We start from the raw sequence: 17,272 nt of genomic DNA, 5'->3' as shown, positions 1-17,272 counted from the left end.
ATGGGAAGTGCTTACTACCCCATACCTCATAATCCAATTATGCATATTATTAGCAACATAGTATAGAAAGCAGGGAAGACTGACCTGTTCAGGGGTCTTAAACTTCAGTGTCTATAGAGGTCAAGCAATTTATAGAAATAAAATAATTGGGTATAATTAAATGGTGAATACTGGGACTGCATAGAGTAGATGTTGGCAGACTTTTTCTGTAAAAGACCAGATAGTAAATATTTCATGTACTGGACATATAGTTTTTATCTTTGTTTACCAAAAAAAAAAAAAAAAAAGAAATTTGCTGGTTTTGACCTAAAGGAAGTTAAGAGTCTCACATTTTTTTAAAAAACTCCATCTGATCCAACAACACATTTCTGTTGGCTTGATTTGGCTTATGTGTCATCATTTGTGCTTAAGGCAGAGATTCTCAACATGGTGGTGGTGCTATCAAAAAGGAATACTTGAAATGAAAATTTTCTCTTGTAATGTTTGGGGTAAGGTGGATGATTCTATTAGGGACCAGAAATGCTGCCTGTTCTGCAGAGCAAGGGACAACTCTATACAACAACAAAGACTTGTTCTGTACTAAAAATGCTGATAGTATTTCCACTGAGAACCATTGCTCTAGAGATTCTTGTAGATCACAGGTCAAAACACTTTTTTTGGTAAATGACCAGAATGGGAATAGCAAAGACTCAACTTTGCTGTTGTTGCATGAAAGCAGCCAACAATACTTTGCAAATGAATGGGTGTGTCTTTTGTTCCAATAAACCTTACTTATTTTTGAAAAATGAATGGCAAGATGAATTTGGTCTGTACTGTGTAATGTGCTGACCTCTGACTTTCATCATCAGGGAGTCAGGGTTCTGTAGTCCAAAAACCTAACATGTTTCCTAATTCAGCAGTAAAGAGAGGTTGCCTAGAAAGCAATCACAATGTTTTTTCAAACAGTCTTTATAAAGGTGAAATTTTTCTCTGTCTCAACTTACTCTTTTTAATTATTTCTTTCTGCTGACCTTTAGTTATTAGAATTAAATTTTAATCACAAGAGGGAGCACAGTGTATGCTACCTAATTTTATTTAGAAGTATTGATAATTTTATTTAGAAGTATTGATAAGTGTAATTGTTTTAAATAAGTTGAGTGAATTTGCTTTGTATTCCATTTAAAATATGTCTTTAAAAAGGTATGAACTACTGTATGCTATAGATAAAGTCAGATGGCAGGTATAACCTTTTGGGGGATTGAGATTTTTTTCTCTTTCCATAGCAAATTTACTTGAAGACCTGGGTCCCTCCTTCCGCCACCCTCCTGCTTTATCTGTACTGCCTGAAGGGGCCTGGCCTTTGCAACTGTGATGTCTAAAGTTTTCCTCTTTTTACTAAATTACTTAGTGGAAAGAAAGCTGCAGTACCTGTTGTTATCTTAAAATGGTATATGGATAGTAGGGAAATACATTTTGCCTGCGTTCAGGGAGAGTTCTGTTAATAGTAAACTTGAGCTTGTGTAAGTTTTCCCTTTTTCTAATTTTGTTGCAGCCATTTGCCTTAAATTTTCAGATATTCACACCATGATGAATTTAAGTGGCTTCATTAGGATTTTCTGATGGCATCTTATTACTTAAGTCATGTTATTTAAAAAAAAAAACTTTCAACCAGCTTCTTTGTCTTTTTGATAAAGAATTAGTTTGGGTGCTAGTTTAAAATTGTTTTATGAGTCATCTGATTGTATTACTTTGCTATTTAATTTTAACTTTGTTGATTCTAGACAGGAATTTGATAAAGGTAGTTTGGATTATGTTCTTGTCTGAATGGATTTAATGTTAAGAAATACCACTAGCGTATTCTTGTAAGGCAACCTTTCATATAAGACCAATAAGAATTAGGGCTCCAAGAATACATTAAGGTGATGCTCCCTCCGCTGTGCTTGGATTTTAATTTGATGTCATGATTTGAACATTTAACAATGTTCGTTTTATTTTGCTTTTATTAACCATGTGTCCTATTCCATCAGTTTGTTTCATTTTAGATGTGTGGTGTATTACAGAGTATAAATCTCTTTGGTGCTTCCTAGTTGAACTATCTTAATGGTAGAAAGTACATTTAAATATGATTTATCAATTCCCTACTTTTTTTAAAAAAGTACTTTTTAGGAGCTTTTAGTTATAGTTTCTCCTCTGTATGGTGCTGATTCTTAGACTTTTTAACTCCATTAGTCTCTTGAACAGAGAAAGAAAAAACGAAAATGAAACCTCACTCAGTTGCTTGTATAGAAATTGGTCACCCGTGAGATATTTGATTTTTATTCATTAAACACTTAAAAATTTAAGTTAGAAACAAAAGCAGAAACAGTTGTCCTATAGTAAAAGCAGTGATATTTTCAGAAAGTAGATGGTCTGTAAAGGACCCCTGTTGCCAGTTAATGAGAACTCATGTTTGAATCTTGGCAAATTGTGACTGTTGGGAATGTTCACTGGGCAATGGAAAAGGAAGAAAAACCAGGAAAAGTTGGGCTCTTGAACTACTTTTAATTTGAATTCTAAAAAATGGGAGCATGAGAGCTTTTCAGACTATAGTCACTTACTTGTTTCTCTCTATTGTACATTAGGGAAGGAATTGCACAGCGAAATAATTGATTATATGAAGTCCAGGATTCTTAATTACATAATATGCTTTTTTTTTTCTTTTTGGGCATCCATTGAAACTGTGCTCTTTCAGCTAAATTTCTTTGTGAAAATTTTAAATGTTATAGATGAATGTATATCTGTGTATCTGGTCTAAATATGTATCTTTACATGTACATAGATGTGATCTATTGCAAGATATTAGTTGATATCCTACAAAGTTTCAATTCAGAATGTAGTTGAAATAAATTCTGTTTAAGTTTTAAATAATATTATCTGTTTGAAAGTTACAGAAGAGTCATTTATATTGTTTAATTAATGTTTTTATTTTTTTAAAAGCAGTGTTCTTTGCTTTGTTTTGTTCCCATTGTAACCTGGTTTTAAGGTAGATATTTGGTGTGCAGAAATAGGGATGATTGGATATACATATATCTATACATTTGATTCACTCATTTATCTTTATGCTGTCATTTTTCATATTCTTATGTACCCCAGTCTTGATATTCTAGACAGAAACAGTTCTGTTGTTAAACTTTCTTTATAGTAAAATATAATTAATTATATTAGCAATTATTCATATCTCAGTTTCAAAGGCCATGTAAGAACTTCATATTTGACTTTTCATTTTTATGGGTATTTTCTTCCTGAAATACTGTTCAGTAAGCTCAGTGGTGATCAAAATAATAACACATTTTAAAGTAACTGAAAATCCAAATTATAGTCTTTTTCTTATTTAATTCCACTGACAGTTCTGCTTGCTGTTTTTCTTATTCACAGTCATAATTTATTAATCTGATTCCTAACAAATTAATATCTAGCTCTTCTTTTTTTATCTCAACTTGTTTTGTGCATGCTAGGGATTAAAAAAATAATCCTCTCCCCTAACTAAAGCTCGTTTGAAACTATTTTAACATAACTTTGCTATCTGTTGTATGTATTGTTTTCTTTTCTTCCACTTTGACCACAAACTCCCTCAGGTCTCCGCTGGTTCATCCTCCAAGCCATGGATGCCGCTCGACTCACAACAGCCCAATTCACACTGCTACTGGCTCACGACTTACTCAGAACTTCTCTGTGTCTGTTCCCACTCTCATCTATACTGGTACGAGACTGCTCAGACTCCAGAGCTGGGGAAGCAGGCCACGGGCAGAGTGGCTGCAGAGGGCAGGCAGGCAGGTAGTGTAGGCAGGCCCCACTAGTCTTTGCTTCCTGCTTTTCTCACTCCTAGTCCAGCGGCAGTGAAGAATCCTGTATTTAGCCGCCGCAGAGGCTCTAACTACATGGAAGTGAAAATGTTCTTCCAGCTTCCAAAGTCTCTTCCACAGATCCTCTAAGAACCCTATCTTGTGTGTGTGTGTATATATGTACACATATATATATACACATACGTATAGATACTGTGAATTTGAGGAGAATCCTCCAGTATGTATTTTTGCCGTTATTTCTGCATTAGAAATAAAATAGATAATTGGAATCAAAATAAAATAGCTGCCAAAGCTTCCAATTTGCTTATTTTCTTTATGTACAAAGCTTGTCACAGTAGGGTCTGTTTCATTCTGTGGAAGAGAGCTGTTGGAAAACAGGTAAGCGACTCTTGTGCATAAAATGCAATGTCTCTGTGTAGCTAAATTCATTTTCCACTCTGCTGTGTTTTTAGCTGTGGCACTCTTGATGCTATAGGATAAGGAAACATGTTTTTTTTCCCCAAGATATCCGTGTGTGCAAATATAAAAATTATTGTGAATATTTACACACACCGTTTGCAGTCACCATTTTTTATTTTGTAACTTAAAAAAGCATTGTTTGAAAATATTTTTAATCATGTATTGATCCTTTTTGTTTATTTCTTCTTTTAATGTTTTTTTACCCCTTGAGTCTGCCATTTCATGCTTTTTTGCTTTTTCCCTTGGCTTATTAACTGTTTCAATGCAGATAATTACTTATCTGGAGAGTGGTGAATGGTTAAACAGCAGTTGGATGCCTTTGGCCTCAGACCCAGCTCCACACTTAAGAAGTGACTGCTGGCCCTGCCCCAATCCTTCCCTGGTGTTTGGATCATGCTGCCTCTGTCAGGTCCTTCGGCACATGATTGCTTAATATTTCTCCACCTTCTTCTGGCAGGATTCCCTTCAATGAAGATCCCAATCCCAATACTCACTCATCAGGACCCTCAACCCCTCTGAAAAACCAAACTTATTCCTTTTCACCTTCCAAGTCCTACAGTCGACAGTCCTCTTCTTCTGACACAGATTTGAGTTTGACACCCAAAACTGGTAAGGCACTTCCACTCACCTTTTCTTTTTTTCTTTTATTTTCCAAATTTGTTTTTTGTTCCTTATTAGCTTTCCATCCAAGCCTTTCTTCCTGTTTTTGGCATTTAAGTTAAAAGATAATGGAAATACTGATCATTTTCAGTGATTACAATTAAAATGTGAAAACTTTGTATAGTTCAGAAGTTATTTTCTTCAAAGCATGACATTTTGTTGATTTAATTATAGTTTAGATATGAAGTCCAGGATTTATTTTTGCATGTAGACATTTTTCATTTCATGCTCCAGTTAAAAGGAATAACATCTCAAAGCACTTGAATAGAAAGTAACACTAGTAGCTTGCAATCCAGTTCCTCATGTAGTATAAACATTTTTGAATTCATTGTTTCTATTTTGAAATTTAATTCTAAGATTTTATTATGAAAATAATCTTAAAAATAGCTGATATTGTTATACTGGAGTATATATATTTGTTAGCTTATTATTTAAAATGTTTGGTTTTGCTAGTTGTATTCTCTAGGTTAGAAAATAGCATTTACGCTTTACTTATTCTTGCATATTTCTTAGTGTATGAAATGTATAATTTTTCCCTCTCCTATTTGTATTTTGCTGATCTCTCAGTTTTGTGAATATGTTTTATGATAAAACTGATTAATGAATCAGATTAGTTTCTTAGGCCTTAAAATAAAATTAGCTTATTTAAATCATCAAATTAATATTCTTAAGAAAAATAAAAGATAAATGAAACATTTAAAAGTTAATAGTTTGCAGTTTTTGCAAATAGCATGTTTGGGAGTTTCCTTGACAGATTGAGGAAAACATTTTGCCTAGTTCATGTGTTATTTTTAATTTGTAATCTTTAATAACTTTATTTTTATGTTAGACAAGAAATTTAGAACATGACCCCAGATTTTATGAAAATAATGAGAAGAAATCTAATTCTAGAACCAGTGCTACTTTCAAAGTAAAGATAGGGTGTTTTTAAAAAGCCTGTAGTCATAATACCTGGAGAAGGAAATAATAACAGACTCTAGTATTCTTGCCTGGGAAATACCATGGGTGGAGGCAGGCACCTGGCAGACTACAGTTCATAGGGTCACAAGAGTTGGACACAGTTTAGTGACTAAACCACCACCACCAGACACAATATTATTTTTTATAAATGTAGTCACAAAATGTAAAGAAGATAATTATTAATACCTAATTCTTTGAAAAGCATTACTTTATTTTTACATGTATAGCTATGAACAACAACAAAATAATGAAATAATGTGATATTTGATAGTAATGGATGCTATGGAATGTGACATCTTAACCATATTGGTGTCATAAAAACTGAATCATTGAAACTGTAGGGAGGTGGGGGTGTTTTGTTTTTGGTATTTTTAAATTTTGTTTTTAAGTAAAGAATAAGATCCTGGCTTTGAAATTCATAATATCAAAACAATAAGCATGTAGCATAGCATTTGATGAGTAAGTTTTCTTAAATTTTTGAGACTTTGTCCACTGCTTGTTCATTTTTGTATTCCAAGCCACTTTTCAGTATTCCTTATCTTTTTTTTTGCTGTGCTACAGACACATTTTTTAAAGTATTTTCCTTTGTCTTTCTGTTTCTTTTTAATTCACCAAGAAAACCAAATCTAATGAAGATTGTCAAGTAATAAATTAACCAAACCAGACTTCTGTTCCCTTAGCTTTCTACTAGGCAATCAATTGTATTATCAATGAAAACTTTTTTGTATTTTCATGCTCCCAAATTTTTGGTTTTTAAAAATTCATTTACAAAAAAAAGTATTGTTCTCATGTATTTCTATATAAGCTGCCTCTAAGTAAATTACTTTGTTTTGCCTGTAATTATTCACTATCTCAGTTGCATTTTTATAGGATATTAACAGTTTTTAGGTGCTTGTCCTTATCATGGATCCTTAATACTTCTGAAAAAGTAAAAGTGTTAATTGCTCAGTCCTGTCTGCCTCTCTGCAACCTCATGGGCTATAGCCTGCCATGCTCCTCTGTTCATGGAATTCTCCAGGCAGGAATACTGGAGTGGGTTGCCATTCCTTTGTCCAGGGGATCTTCCTGACCCAGGGATTGAACCCGGGTCTCCTGCATTGCAGGCAGATTCCTTATCGTCTGAGCCACTAGGAAGTATTCCTATTTTTCATGGAGATTGAAAGTGCCAAAATTATGAATGTTCTGAAATTTCTAGAGCTGTAGGTCAGCATGTATTTCATGATAGATTGGTTACTCATGATTGATTAATTATATGTACATTGGGAAACAAAAACAGAGTAGAATAAAGTTAATAGAACTTAGACTGAGAAAGTTGTTTTTCTGTTTGTAGTTAAAGCTGTCATCCACCTTCAGATGAGTCTTGTTTTAAAAAAATTTCACGTTTATTTCTGTAGATTTTTATTTTTTGACATTTTACCAGATTTTATTTTCTTTTTTTTCAAGTATTCAACTAGGAGAAGTGGAATTTTAGAATGCTAGTGTTAAGATACTAATGTGACATCTGACTCAAGCTAATTTTTACTTTTTTTTGATCAGGCTTTTTGCCATGTATGTTTTTTGTGATTCAGAGCATATTCCTTTGACTCTCGCGTACTCAAATCTTTGTAAATGCAAACAGTGCTATGATGAGATTGGAGTATTTAAAATTTTAGAGGAAAAAAAAAGCATTCACATACATCCTGAAGCAGGATGGAAGGAAGTTAATATTTTATTTATTTAAACTTAATGATGGCTATCTGCTTAATGTGGTAGCAGGTGTTTGATTTTTTTTAAATTCAATTAAAATACTCATAAGTCAGACGTGTTTTAGTTAGTAACATTGGAAGAACTATACTCTTACCTCTTGAAAAAAAGTTTTTGTATTTGAGACAACAAATTTCTGGCTTAAAAAAATGTGATCCATTTTAACTTTACACAGTCTTAAGCAAAAAGATGGCAAGTAATTTAAATGTTTTTAAGGAGTCAGCTAAAAGTAATCAGAATGGCATAAAATCCTGTTAACCGATTTAAGTGCAGAGCTTGTAAAGGTTTTGTTAAGTTTTAGACTATGCCTTTATTTATATTATGTTGAACAGATGATCTTGCTAATGACTTCATATGCTTACTGTAATTTGTGTATGCATTTTACAGTTCATTTTTACTGTTACGTTTTGCTTCACCATTGCTTTCCTTATCCTGCATTTTCTGGTCATCTTCTGAATCTGCATCTTTTCTCTGCTACTTTCCTCCACAGCACCTTACCCACAGGGGCCTAGGATTTACCTGTGTCCCAGCTCCCCCTCTCTCCCTTGTGGGTCCCTTCATCTTAAAAAGTCCTGTCTCCTCCTCTCGGAATCTAGCCTTCCCCCTCATCCTTCTAGCCTTGTCAGCCCAGTTCTGAGGAAAAGTGTTTCTTTCAGTGAAGAGCTGTTCCTGGCTGCTTCTGGTAGGATCATATTATGTCAGCTTTTTAATCCCTTTATTCGAAATCATCGTTGAAAAAAATTAATTATTTCATACTATACAGAAGTATTTAGTATTTGACACAATGTATTTCTTATTTTTCTTATTGGCAGACAGAGTTAAGTGGTTAAAATTACCATGAGAACACGATTGAGGATTACTTGATGGATAATTATGAATATTCTGCTAAATAATCTTATGTATTAAAAATTATATGTCTAAGTGCTTAGAGCTGCATATTTCCAGTAATTACTAGGTTCTCATTACTAGAATTTCTGTTTTAGATGCTTTTACTTTCTTTCCCTTCACACCAACTCCATTCACATTGGACCTATGCCATCATGTTGCTAAACCATATGGTTACATTAGTAAATTATTCTGTTTGAATCAGTTTAAGTCTCATTTTGGTGATATTCTTCCATTATCCATTTTTTTCCTGTCCATTGCATTAATTTTCAAGTTATTCTGCTCTATTTTCTGATATTTCATTTATCTCTACCAAATTACATTTTATTTTATAACTTTCAATACGCTTCATATGAAGATCTTAGTTTTGTTTCTGTGTTTAGTATTGTATAGTCTCTAAAAATTATGTTTAGGTTACTGCAAGAAAAATACATTTCTTTAATTTTTAAAGAACAAAATGGGACTATACACATGCTAACTTTGTTTCCTTATCCAAGAACAGCTAAAAATATAAAAGTAAATTAGTTCCTTTCTTAAGTCATTGCAGTAAATATGCTTGCATGTATCTTCAGGTTTAAAAGGTGGGACTAAATTATTAGTTTGTAGAGCACTGGCTTCTCACCTGCCCCCTGCTTTCTGTAATTCTTTGACCATAGTTGGTCTATTAGTATTATCAAAAGAACAAAAGAAGGAAAGACATTTAAACTTATGCCTTAAAAATAAATACATCTAAGAGCTTGGGAAATGTAATTCTTCCATCCATAACCATGTACATTTGTGATGTGTCTATTATATGTTTTCAATTTTTAGTTTTTAAAAACTTTATATCAGTTTTTGTAAATGAGTTGTATGATATGAATATTAATGCTATTTTGTAATGAATATTAATGCTATTTTGTAATGAATAGTATGTTTATGAATGCATAATTATCAGAAAATAGATGTGACTCTATTTCAAAATTGCCTAAAATTCATGCTCTTTAGAGAATTTTGGAATATTTTAAGCTCAATTAGTGCTTTCTCTCTCTATATATATTTACTTTGAAATAAACATTTAATGTTTCTCTTATTTCTTTTAGTACTCTTGTTAGCAGGGTATAAATAATTGATATTGCATTGATTTTTTTATTAGAAGATTCAACTTTTAGAATTGAATATTACATTAAAAAGTTCATCACCTTAATGTAATTTTAAAATTCATTTTTAGAATAAATTAAGTCCACACTCACTGATCAAAATTTTGACATCTTGCTTCTAAAGAAAACCTTATGAATAAAAAAGAGTATGTGCTTAGTTGCCATCACAAATACTTCAGATGTTTAGATTTTTGTTTTTAACAGATTTTGTTCATGATATTTATGAAGATAAATGCAATTAAACTTTCTATGTCTCTAGTTGTTTTTGGTCGTTATTTACATACTGATGTTCTGTAGGAATGGGAAGTGGTAGTGCTGGAAAAGAAGGGGGGCCCTTTAAAGCTCTTTTAAGACAACAGACTCAATCAGCATTGGAACAGAGGGTAAGGTTCACTCAATATTCTTTCTTCTTACACTGTTAATATGATTTTATTCTCATGCTTCTATGCACTTACAACTTGTTTTCATATACTAGTTTTGATTAATATTGTAATTTCAATCCAAAAGGTATCACAGTAATTTGCTTATAAATGATTACTTTTAATTTTGAATAATTCTATAACTATTTTTGTCTTATCTCCCAAAATTATATTAGAAATAGTCTGTTTGGAAATAACCATTGGATAATGAAATCATTTCTAATTTTACATTAGAGTTTAATATATAAAAGGAAATAGTGGATAATTTTCTAGAAAAAAGTTTATTGGTGTTGTATTAAAAATAATTCTTTAGTATATTAACATATATTTGCTGAGATAATTTTTATCAGTGGCCAGTCTCTTTGGGATTAAGAAATGCAGATTCCATATTTTTACATATTAACATAGATATTATGATTGTTCAGTATGTGACTACATCTCTTTTAAGTACTGTAAATTTATTTAATTAAATATGTTGCATGAAGAGCTAAAGTTTTTGGATGATTTTCTCTCTTTATTTTTTTGTATAAACTTCATTGCTAAGGGAGGATCGCCTCATAGGTTCTGTAGAAGGCGGGTATGTTTCTGAACATGTGTGAGAGCCTATTTCATGTATTGGTAGCTTTTCTAGTTTTAATCTTGATCATTTAAGTTTTATTTAAGCTTTTAACAAATGTTGCCAGCTTTTTTTCTTTTCATAATGCAAAGTTGTTTGTTTTTTGTTTTAATTTAATGGCACTATGAGGCTCATGTTTTTTTTTTTCCCCCTAACTAATACAGTGCATGATTTTATATGTCATGTCAGTTATTTTAAGACACAGTTCCATAGCTTTCATTATGTCTGATTTGGAAGTTACAGGCATTTACAGAATTTTTCTTTTACATGTTCCATTTTATACGAGCAGTAAAAAAAAAAAAAGCTGAAACATAGCAAATATCTGTAAAAGGATGCTTTTATAAAACAAAGGTATTTATTTGCTAGAAGTTGGCTTTTGACAAGTGTTTTTCAGATCCTATTATTATAAACAATACAACAGGTAATTTTTTTAGATTTTCTTTCCCTGTGCTGAAAGTATCTGTGTGTACAGTTAAAAAAATCAGTTATAAAAGTCTGGAGAAAACAGAGCTGAACTCAACTTGGGACATTGGTAGGACTTGGGTGGTACCTAGTTCTTTGCCTTTCAGCTACTACTGTCACATCGGCAGGCATATCATGCCAACGACTGCCATCAGATAGCTCACCTAAACATTCAAACTATACATTGAAACCAAATATAAAAAGACTAACACCATGGGGAAGAGGATCAGAGTTAGTGAGTGTCACTTAGTTTTTAGGCCAGAGAACTCTTATCGCCTGCCCCCTCCCAGTGTTACGTTTTCTGGAGTCCCTTAGGCTAGGAATATTTTCTGTAGTCTAATTACCATTCCAGAATTCACATGAACAGAAAAACTTGACTTGTCTTGACATTTGATATAGTGAGACTTTGCCTTTGTGTTGAGTCCATGACTCTCCTGTCTGTACTAAGAGCTTTAAGAAGCACCTAGTTTTAAAAGACAAAAGAAATACTGATCAATGAAAGTGCTTTGGATTTAGTTTGGATAAAACTTATGTCTTCAAATATGCTTTCAAATATCCTTAAACTTTTGGGCACATTAACACATTGGACATACATTACTAGATAATCCTTGAGGCACTAGCAGCAGAGATGTGGAGGACTAGAGTTTTCATTTACCACTCTGTAAACCTCAGTTGGCAATAGATTTACCTTATCAACCTTGCAGTGGCAATGAGTTGTATTTGTGAGCCTCCTTCTACACCCTGTGTACATAATAGGTAGAAAAAGCATTGTCATGCTTGGTTTCCCCATTTACCTGTGACTGCCATCAGTATCAGTATGGGAAAAATTTGTGCAGAAATAATGGAGAATTCTCCCTGTATGTGGTCACTTATGCTTTAACTCTGCCAAGTTGAACACTAGGTCAAGTTGAACATACCTATTTATCATTTTATATATTCATTTTAAAAATATTCACTTCTGCCCCTTGCTACCCTTAATAAATTATATAGCTTTTTGTTTCTTGTGGAAAAGAGGAACTGTATTTGTCCATCATCTTTTACTTTGAGTTACTCAAGTAACAGTTATCAAAAATAAAAGTGCTTTTTTCTTCCTCTGTCACAAAAGCATTAAAAAATAAGTTGACAAGATCTTGGTAATTGGTATCAGATTATTGGGAGGTAAAAGTTTAGATTAAGGTTCTGCCTGTGAAGTATTTGCTGTGAGGCAAATAGATTTATTTTTCCAATATGATTCTTTTTTAACTTGCCAGAAAAATGAAGTTACTTTTTAGATTCTGGAATGTATATTTTTCTTCAATAAAGAATCCTAATTGATGTAGTTTAGCTTAGTATTTCCCAAGAAGTCTTTCCGTTTAAAATGCCTATTAGGAACCCACTTTGGGAAACTTAGACTAAAAGCAGATTCTTTGGTAAATTATGATCTTTTTTGAAGTAGGGATAAAATTATATGATAAATCATTGTAGGAACCTGGTGGGGAGTTTTGTATCTAGAAAGTTTACTATGGTGTCTTGGGATAGTAAAAAACATCTCTGATTTCAAAAAATGAAATTGACTGAATATCTTCTGAGAAAAATCCTATTTAAATCTTTTAAAAAATTCCATTTGTTCTCAGAATTTTCAACTAGCCTTCCTCTGAGCACATGCTATTAAATGATTTATGCTGCATGCGCTTGGCTTATGTCAAAGCATCAGTGTATGAAGTCTTATCTAGGCTGCACAGGGCAAAATAAGGGCTTTCCAGAGAAAATGTGGTCCTTGGCATTCCCATCTGGACACTGAAGGCAGGGTGTGCTTGGGCGGACCTTAACAAAGCTGTCCTTTTCAGTGGAGGAGAACCTATAGATTCATCAGGTGTAGTGATAGACTAGAGATTAAAATCATTTTTGTGGCTCAGAGAGTATAGGCCCTCTTCATTTCAGTGTTTCACCTGAACCATGGATTTGATAGGACATGCATCTCAGTATGGTAACGTCTGTGAAGCCTAGTTTTAAGGTACTGTGCAAAGGACTGGCACATTGGAAGTGCCATAATGGTTACTGGTGATACCGGTGGGAGGACAGCTATGTAACCCTCAGTTGAGATACTGGCGGTAGCTCTTCTGAAAGTGTTGTTTGCCGATCATAGTTTGGGTTGAATAACAATGCCATTTTAATTCTAGGTTAAGTTTGTTGGTTTGTTTTTGGCCATGCCCTGTGGCATGTGGGATCCTAGCCTAACCGTGGGTGGAACTCACGCCCCCTGCAGTGAAAATGCGAGTCCTAAGCACTGAACTTCCAGACAAGTCCCTCTAGGTTAAGTTTTGTGTTAAACTGGGGAAGTGTGCTGCCTGGATGAACTGGGGACAGTTAGGACAGAGTCTAAGTTGGCAGGACATCCTTCACCTTTAGGTCAGCTGGTCCCCTCCTACTTCTGGAGTGATGCTTCCCCTATCCTGTTCTCCCATTTTCTGAAGTTTGGGGAGAAGAGTCAGAACTCCCAAATAGAGAAATCATTTAGGTTCACTTTCTTTTTCTGTCTTATCTAAAATCTTATATGCAGATTTCCAGCATGGAATTTACTTATTTCTCAAGTTTAGGTGGAAGTATTACATTCCATTTAGCTTCCAAAATTTGCATTTTCACTGTCTGTTATCCAAAATATTTAAAATGTTAAGTATAAAGATAAAGTGTAACATGCTTTTTGGACTTTACCACAGTAGTTTGAGGAGATTTTATAACTTCTGTATTCTTAAATTGAAAACAAATCTTAAGGATCTCAAGGACACAACTTAGAAACTGAACAAAAGACTCATGTTTCCAATAGTATGAGCTTATCTGTACATTTCTCATTTAAAATTTATATGTAAAAAATTTAGGTGGAAATAAGGGGCTGTTTTGACTCACCATTTTAAGTAAAATTCCCTTCCCTTCGTCTGCCTTTTCTTCCTTTTGCTCTACCTGTCAACTGGGTCAAACCTGTCCACTTCCACTGTTTTTTTACTCCTTTTTACATAGCATAGGTTTTTCTTGCTTGTTAAAGATTACTTTTAAATTTTAATGAATTTCTAAATATGAGAGTGTGTGTGCACACACCCACACATGTATATATATTTTAATACTATACCTCATGGGTTATTGGGGTGTAGAGGACTGTTTGCCTCTGTGCTCAATGACTCCAAGTTGCTTTGCTGTGTGAATTATGCTTTGGTCAGTTCATATCTCCATGCTTTAAGCAGCCAGTCAGTAATCTTGCTGTGGTTAATGTGCTTGCTTCTCGCAGTATTCTGTATCTCTTTACTCCCAACTTTTATTTGCTGCATTTAATCTGCTGTGGTCCAGAAAAAAAGATACCAGTAGATTTTAGAATACATTTGTAATGTTATACACTTGTAATTACCATATATCATTGTATGAATATAGTCTGTGGGGATCTCTTAGGAATGAAATACATGAAGTTTAGTCCTTGCAACTGTAACAGTTCTTTTGACTGTTGAGAGCCCTGTTTTGCTTAATTTCCAGTTCTCAGTTATGTTCTGAATAGCTGAGGCTACTGGTAAGTGATTTGTGGTTAAGTGAGCTATGTTAATCTTGCAGCCAGACAGGTCAGATATTGTTTTCCTTTCTTGCATCCAGTTTTTATCATATGAGCGGCCTTAGGAACTCTCCTTTCTTTTGGGTGCTGTTTCAATAAATTTTCTTTCTCTGCTTTACCATTTCTTTCTTGCCTGCATCTCTTCATTTCTAAGTTGACAAATTTGATGTCCTCGAGAGAGAGAGGGGAATAAATCCTGGAGGAACTTGTAGAATTTGATTGCCTCCCTTGCTGTCATCTACAAACCTCTCCCCTTTCTTAATGTGCATTTATATATTTAGATTTTTTTTCCTGCTGCCCCCTTGTTGGTAGAGGAAATAAGCCCACACAGTAATTCTCTGCTTACTTGAACTTGACATTGGCTCTTCTCTTCACCTTTCTATGTAGCTGTTAACCTGCTCTGCTCATCCTCTCCTTCCTCCTCCCTCAGTCCCACCTTGTTTTAGACCTCCTGCCCCAGGACTTCAGAGTCTACCAGTAGCTTGGAACAGGCTAGTAGGTGTCTGAGGCAGAGTCTCCCCCGTGAAGAAGTAGATGTGGATTGTGGTTCAGGCAGATTCCCCATCTCATTGCCAAGTTGGATCACAATAGGCGATTAAGAGGAAGGAAGAGTGTGTTCAGATAGCTCAAATTGAAACTCTGAGAATGTTGTGTTTTTCCTCATTTAAAAGTGATAAAAAAGGTGTTCAGATTCTGTGTAACGTAATACATGTGGGAAAATGGATTGGGAACTCAACATCCAAGGAAGCTTTTCATTACAAATCATCTGTAATGTATAATTGGTAGTCTTTTGTTAACGGGTAGAATTCATTTCTTTATGACAACCTTTTTAACAGGCACTCATTTGTACTTCACACATGGTCAGGCATATTTTTCCCCCATTCTTTCTACTAGGAATTTCCATTTTTCACCCTGACGGCATTTCCTCCTGGATTCCTCGTGCATGTTGGGGGCGTTGTTAGTGCACGCTCTGTGAAGCTTTTGGATCGTATCCACAATCCTGGTATGTTCTCTAAACATTTGTTTTCCGTGTTTCATTTACTTACACTGTGATTATTATTAACACTGATTTTTATAATTTTTTAAGCTGAATTTATCCAAAAAGAAAAATGACGAAGAAAGTATAAACTAGCACACGTTGCTTTCAAATATTTGCAGTAATCTTAACTAAAAATAAGCTAAGTAGAAGTGTATATTTCAGTTACTTTTTTTTAATACAAAGCAAATCTTGATTCATTTTTGGCCAAGCTGTATCACTCTGAGGCAATCCTTAAGTCACTTTTGAGTCAGCTGTTTTCTTTGACTCAGGCAGATAACTAAATTTACAGTTTGATCATTGTGGCCATGAGCTTAAGAGGTTAGGTTAATTCTTTTCACTGGAATAATTCTTTATGGGTTATTCAGGTAATTTTCTTATTCATAAAAGAAGTCTTCTTTTGAAATGTATACATTGTGTAGAGAACCTAAAAGTTTTAAAAAAGTAATTATTGTCTTTGGGTCCTTGGTTTCTTTCAGTAGCTATTTATTTCATATAAGAAAGAAAATAGCAGCTCACTTCTTTAAAACATGAATCTTGATTATAAAAGAGAAAAAAAGCATGCAAATCCTGGGAATTTCAGACCCTTGGATTAAAAATGCTTTGCTGATTTTTCTAAATCTAAAATAAGCATGAGACGTATAGTAGGAACTTTCCCTGTGGAACCTGGTCTTGCATCTCTCATTGACTAGATGCCCAGTAACTTGCTCAAGTCACTTATTATTTTGATGACATACCTTAAACTTGAAGTTATATTAGTATTCTTACCTGGCATGTATGCAAATGTATTTTTGAAAATTGAAATGGTCACTTCCAGTAACCTATTCCTGGGGCTTGTGCTGACAGCTATGAAAAAAGAAAAATGCTTTGAAATTATTAAATGGTGACTTTGAGGATACAAAGCATTACTGTTCTTTTAGATTTTTTAAAAATTTAATCTGGACCCCATAGTTTGATGTCATTTGAATTAAAACAGAATGGAATTTTTCTAGACCCTGAATGGAATTGCAGAAAAGCAATACTATTTGGGATTAGTTAAACTCTAACATTGAGCAAATACATATTTTAAGTACCAGTCTTCTCTTTTTCTTCCCTGGTTTATTATTTTTTTCCCCTGTATCTTATTTTTGGGGTCAATTTAAAATCTTTTCTTTGTGTAGTATTTTCTGCATTCTGTAGTACTTTAAGGCAAATTTAGACTGATGCCAGTTTTAATGGATCAAGATCTTGAAGACTATGCCAAGTTTCATATCTGTGCATTTAGGATCTTGAATTATTTGAGAAGTGCAAGGAAATACTGAGTTAAGATACCTGACACTAACTGGGTGACCCAAGGCCAGTTACCTGTGTTTCTATGTACCCTTGACTCAAGTATTTTGATAATTGGCACCCACCCATCGATATAATAGCTCCAAAAATGGTTCTAGGAATATATTCAGTTGTTCATGATGGAAACATTTTGATTTCATCATTGCTCCCATGTACTCCGAGTAAGCTGTAGAGT

The 17,272-nt window shown here is 33.7% G+C and overlaps 1 protein-coding gene across 17 annotated transcripts in view; it reads left to right on the top strand.

Annotated features, from left to right (window-relative positions):
- C2CD5 (C2 calcium dependent domain containing 5) overlaps positions 1 to 17,272 on the top strand; it is an 86,026-nt gene that overhangs the window by 19,603 nt on the left and 49,151 nt on the right. For 7 of the 17 annotated variants that reach the window (XM_043880931.1, XM_043880938.1, XM_043880933.1 and 4 more), the window contains exons 8-12: positions 4,738 to 4,889; positions 8,134 to 8,325; positions 9,962 to 10,047; positions 10,628 to 10,660; positions 15,627 to 15,735. In XM_043880931.1, coding sequence (XP_043736866.1) covers positions 4,738 to 4,889; positions 8,134 to 8,325; positions 9,962 to 10,047; positions 10,628 to 10,660; positions 15,627 to 15,735 — 572 coding nt within the window. Of the gene's footprint in view, positions 1 to 3,377; positions 3,719 to 4,737; positions 4,890 to 8,133; positions 8,326 to 9,961; positions 10,048 to 10,627; positions 10,661 to 15,626; positions 15,736 to 17,272 lie in introns of those variants that run through there. The other 10 variants (XM_043880943.1, XM_043880942.1, XM_043880941.1 and 7 more) reach the window with 5 other exon arrangements.

This window comes from Cervus elaphus, chromosome 22, assembly GCF_910594005.1.
Source record: "Cervus elaphus chromosome 22, mCerEla1.1, whole genome shotgun sequence".
NCBI classification, from domain to species: Eukaryota; Metazoa; Chordata; class Mammalia; order Artiodactyla; family Cervidae; genus Cervus; species Cervus elaphus.
The sequence above is the reverse complement of the archived record's forward strand: the minus strand, read 5'-3'. Positions and strand labels throughout refer to the sequence as shown.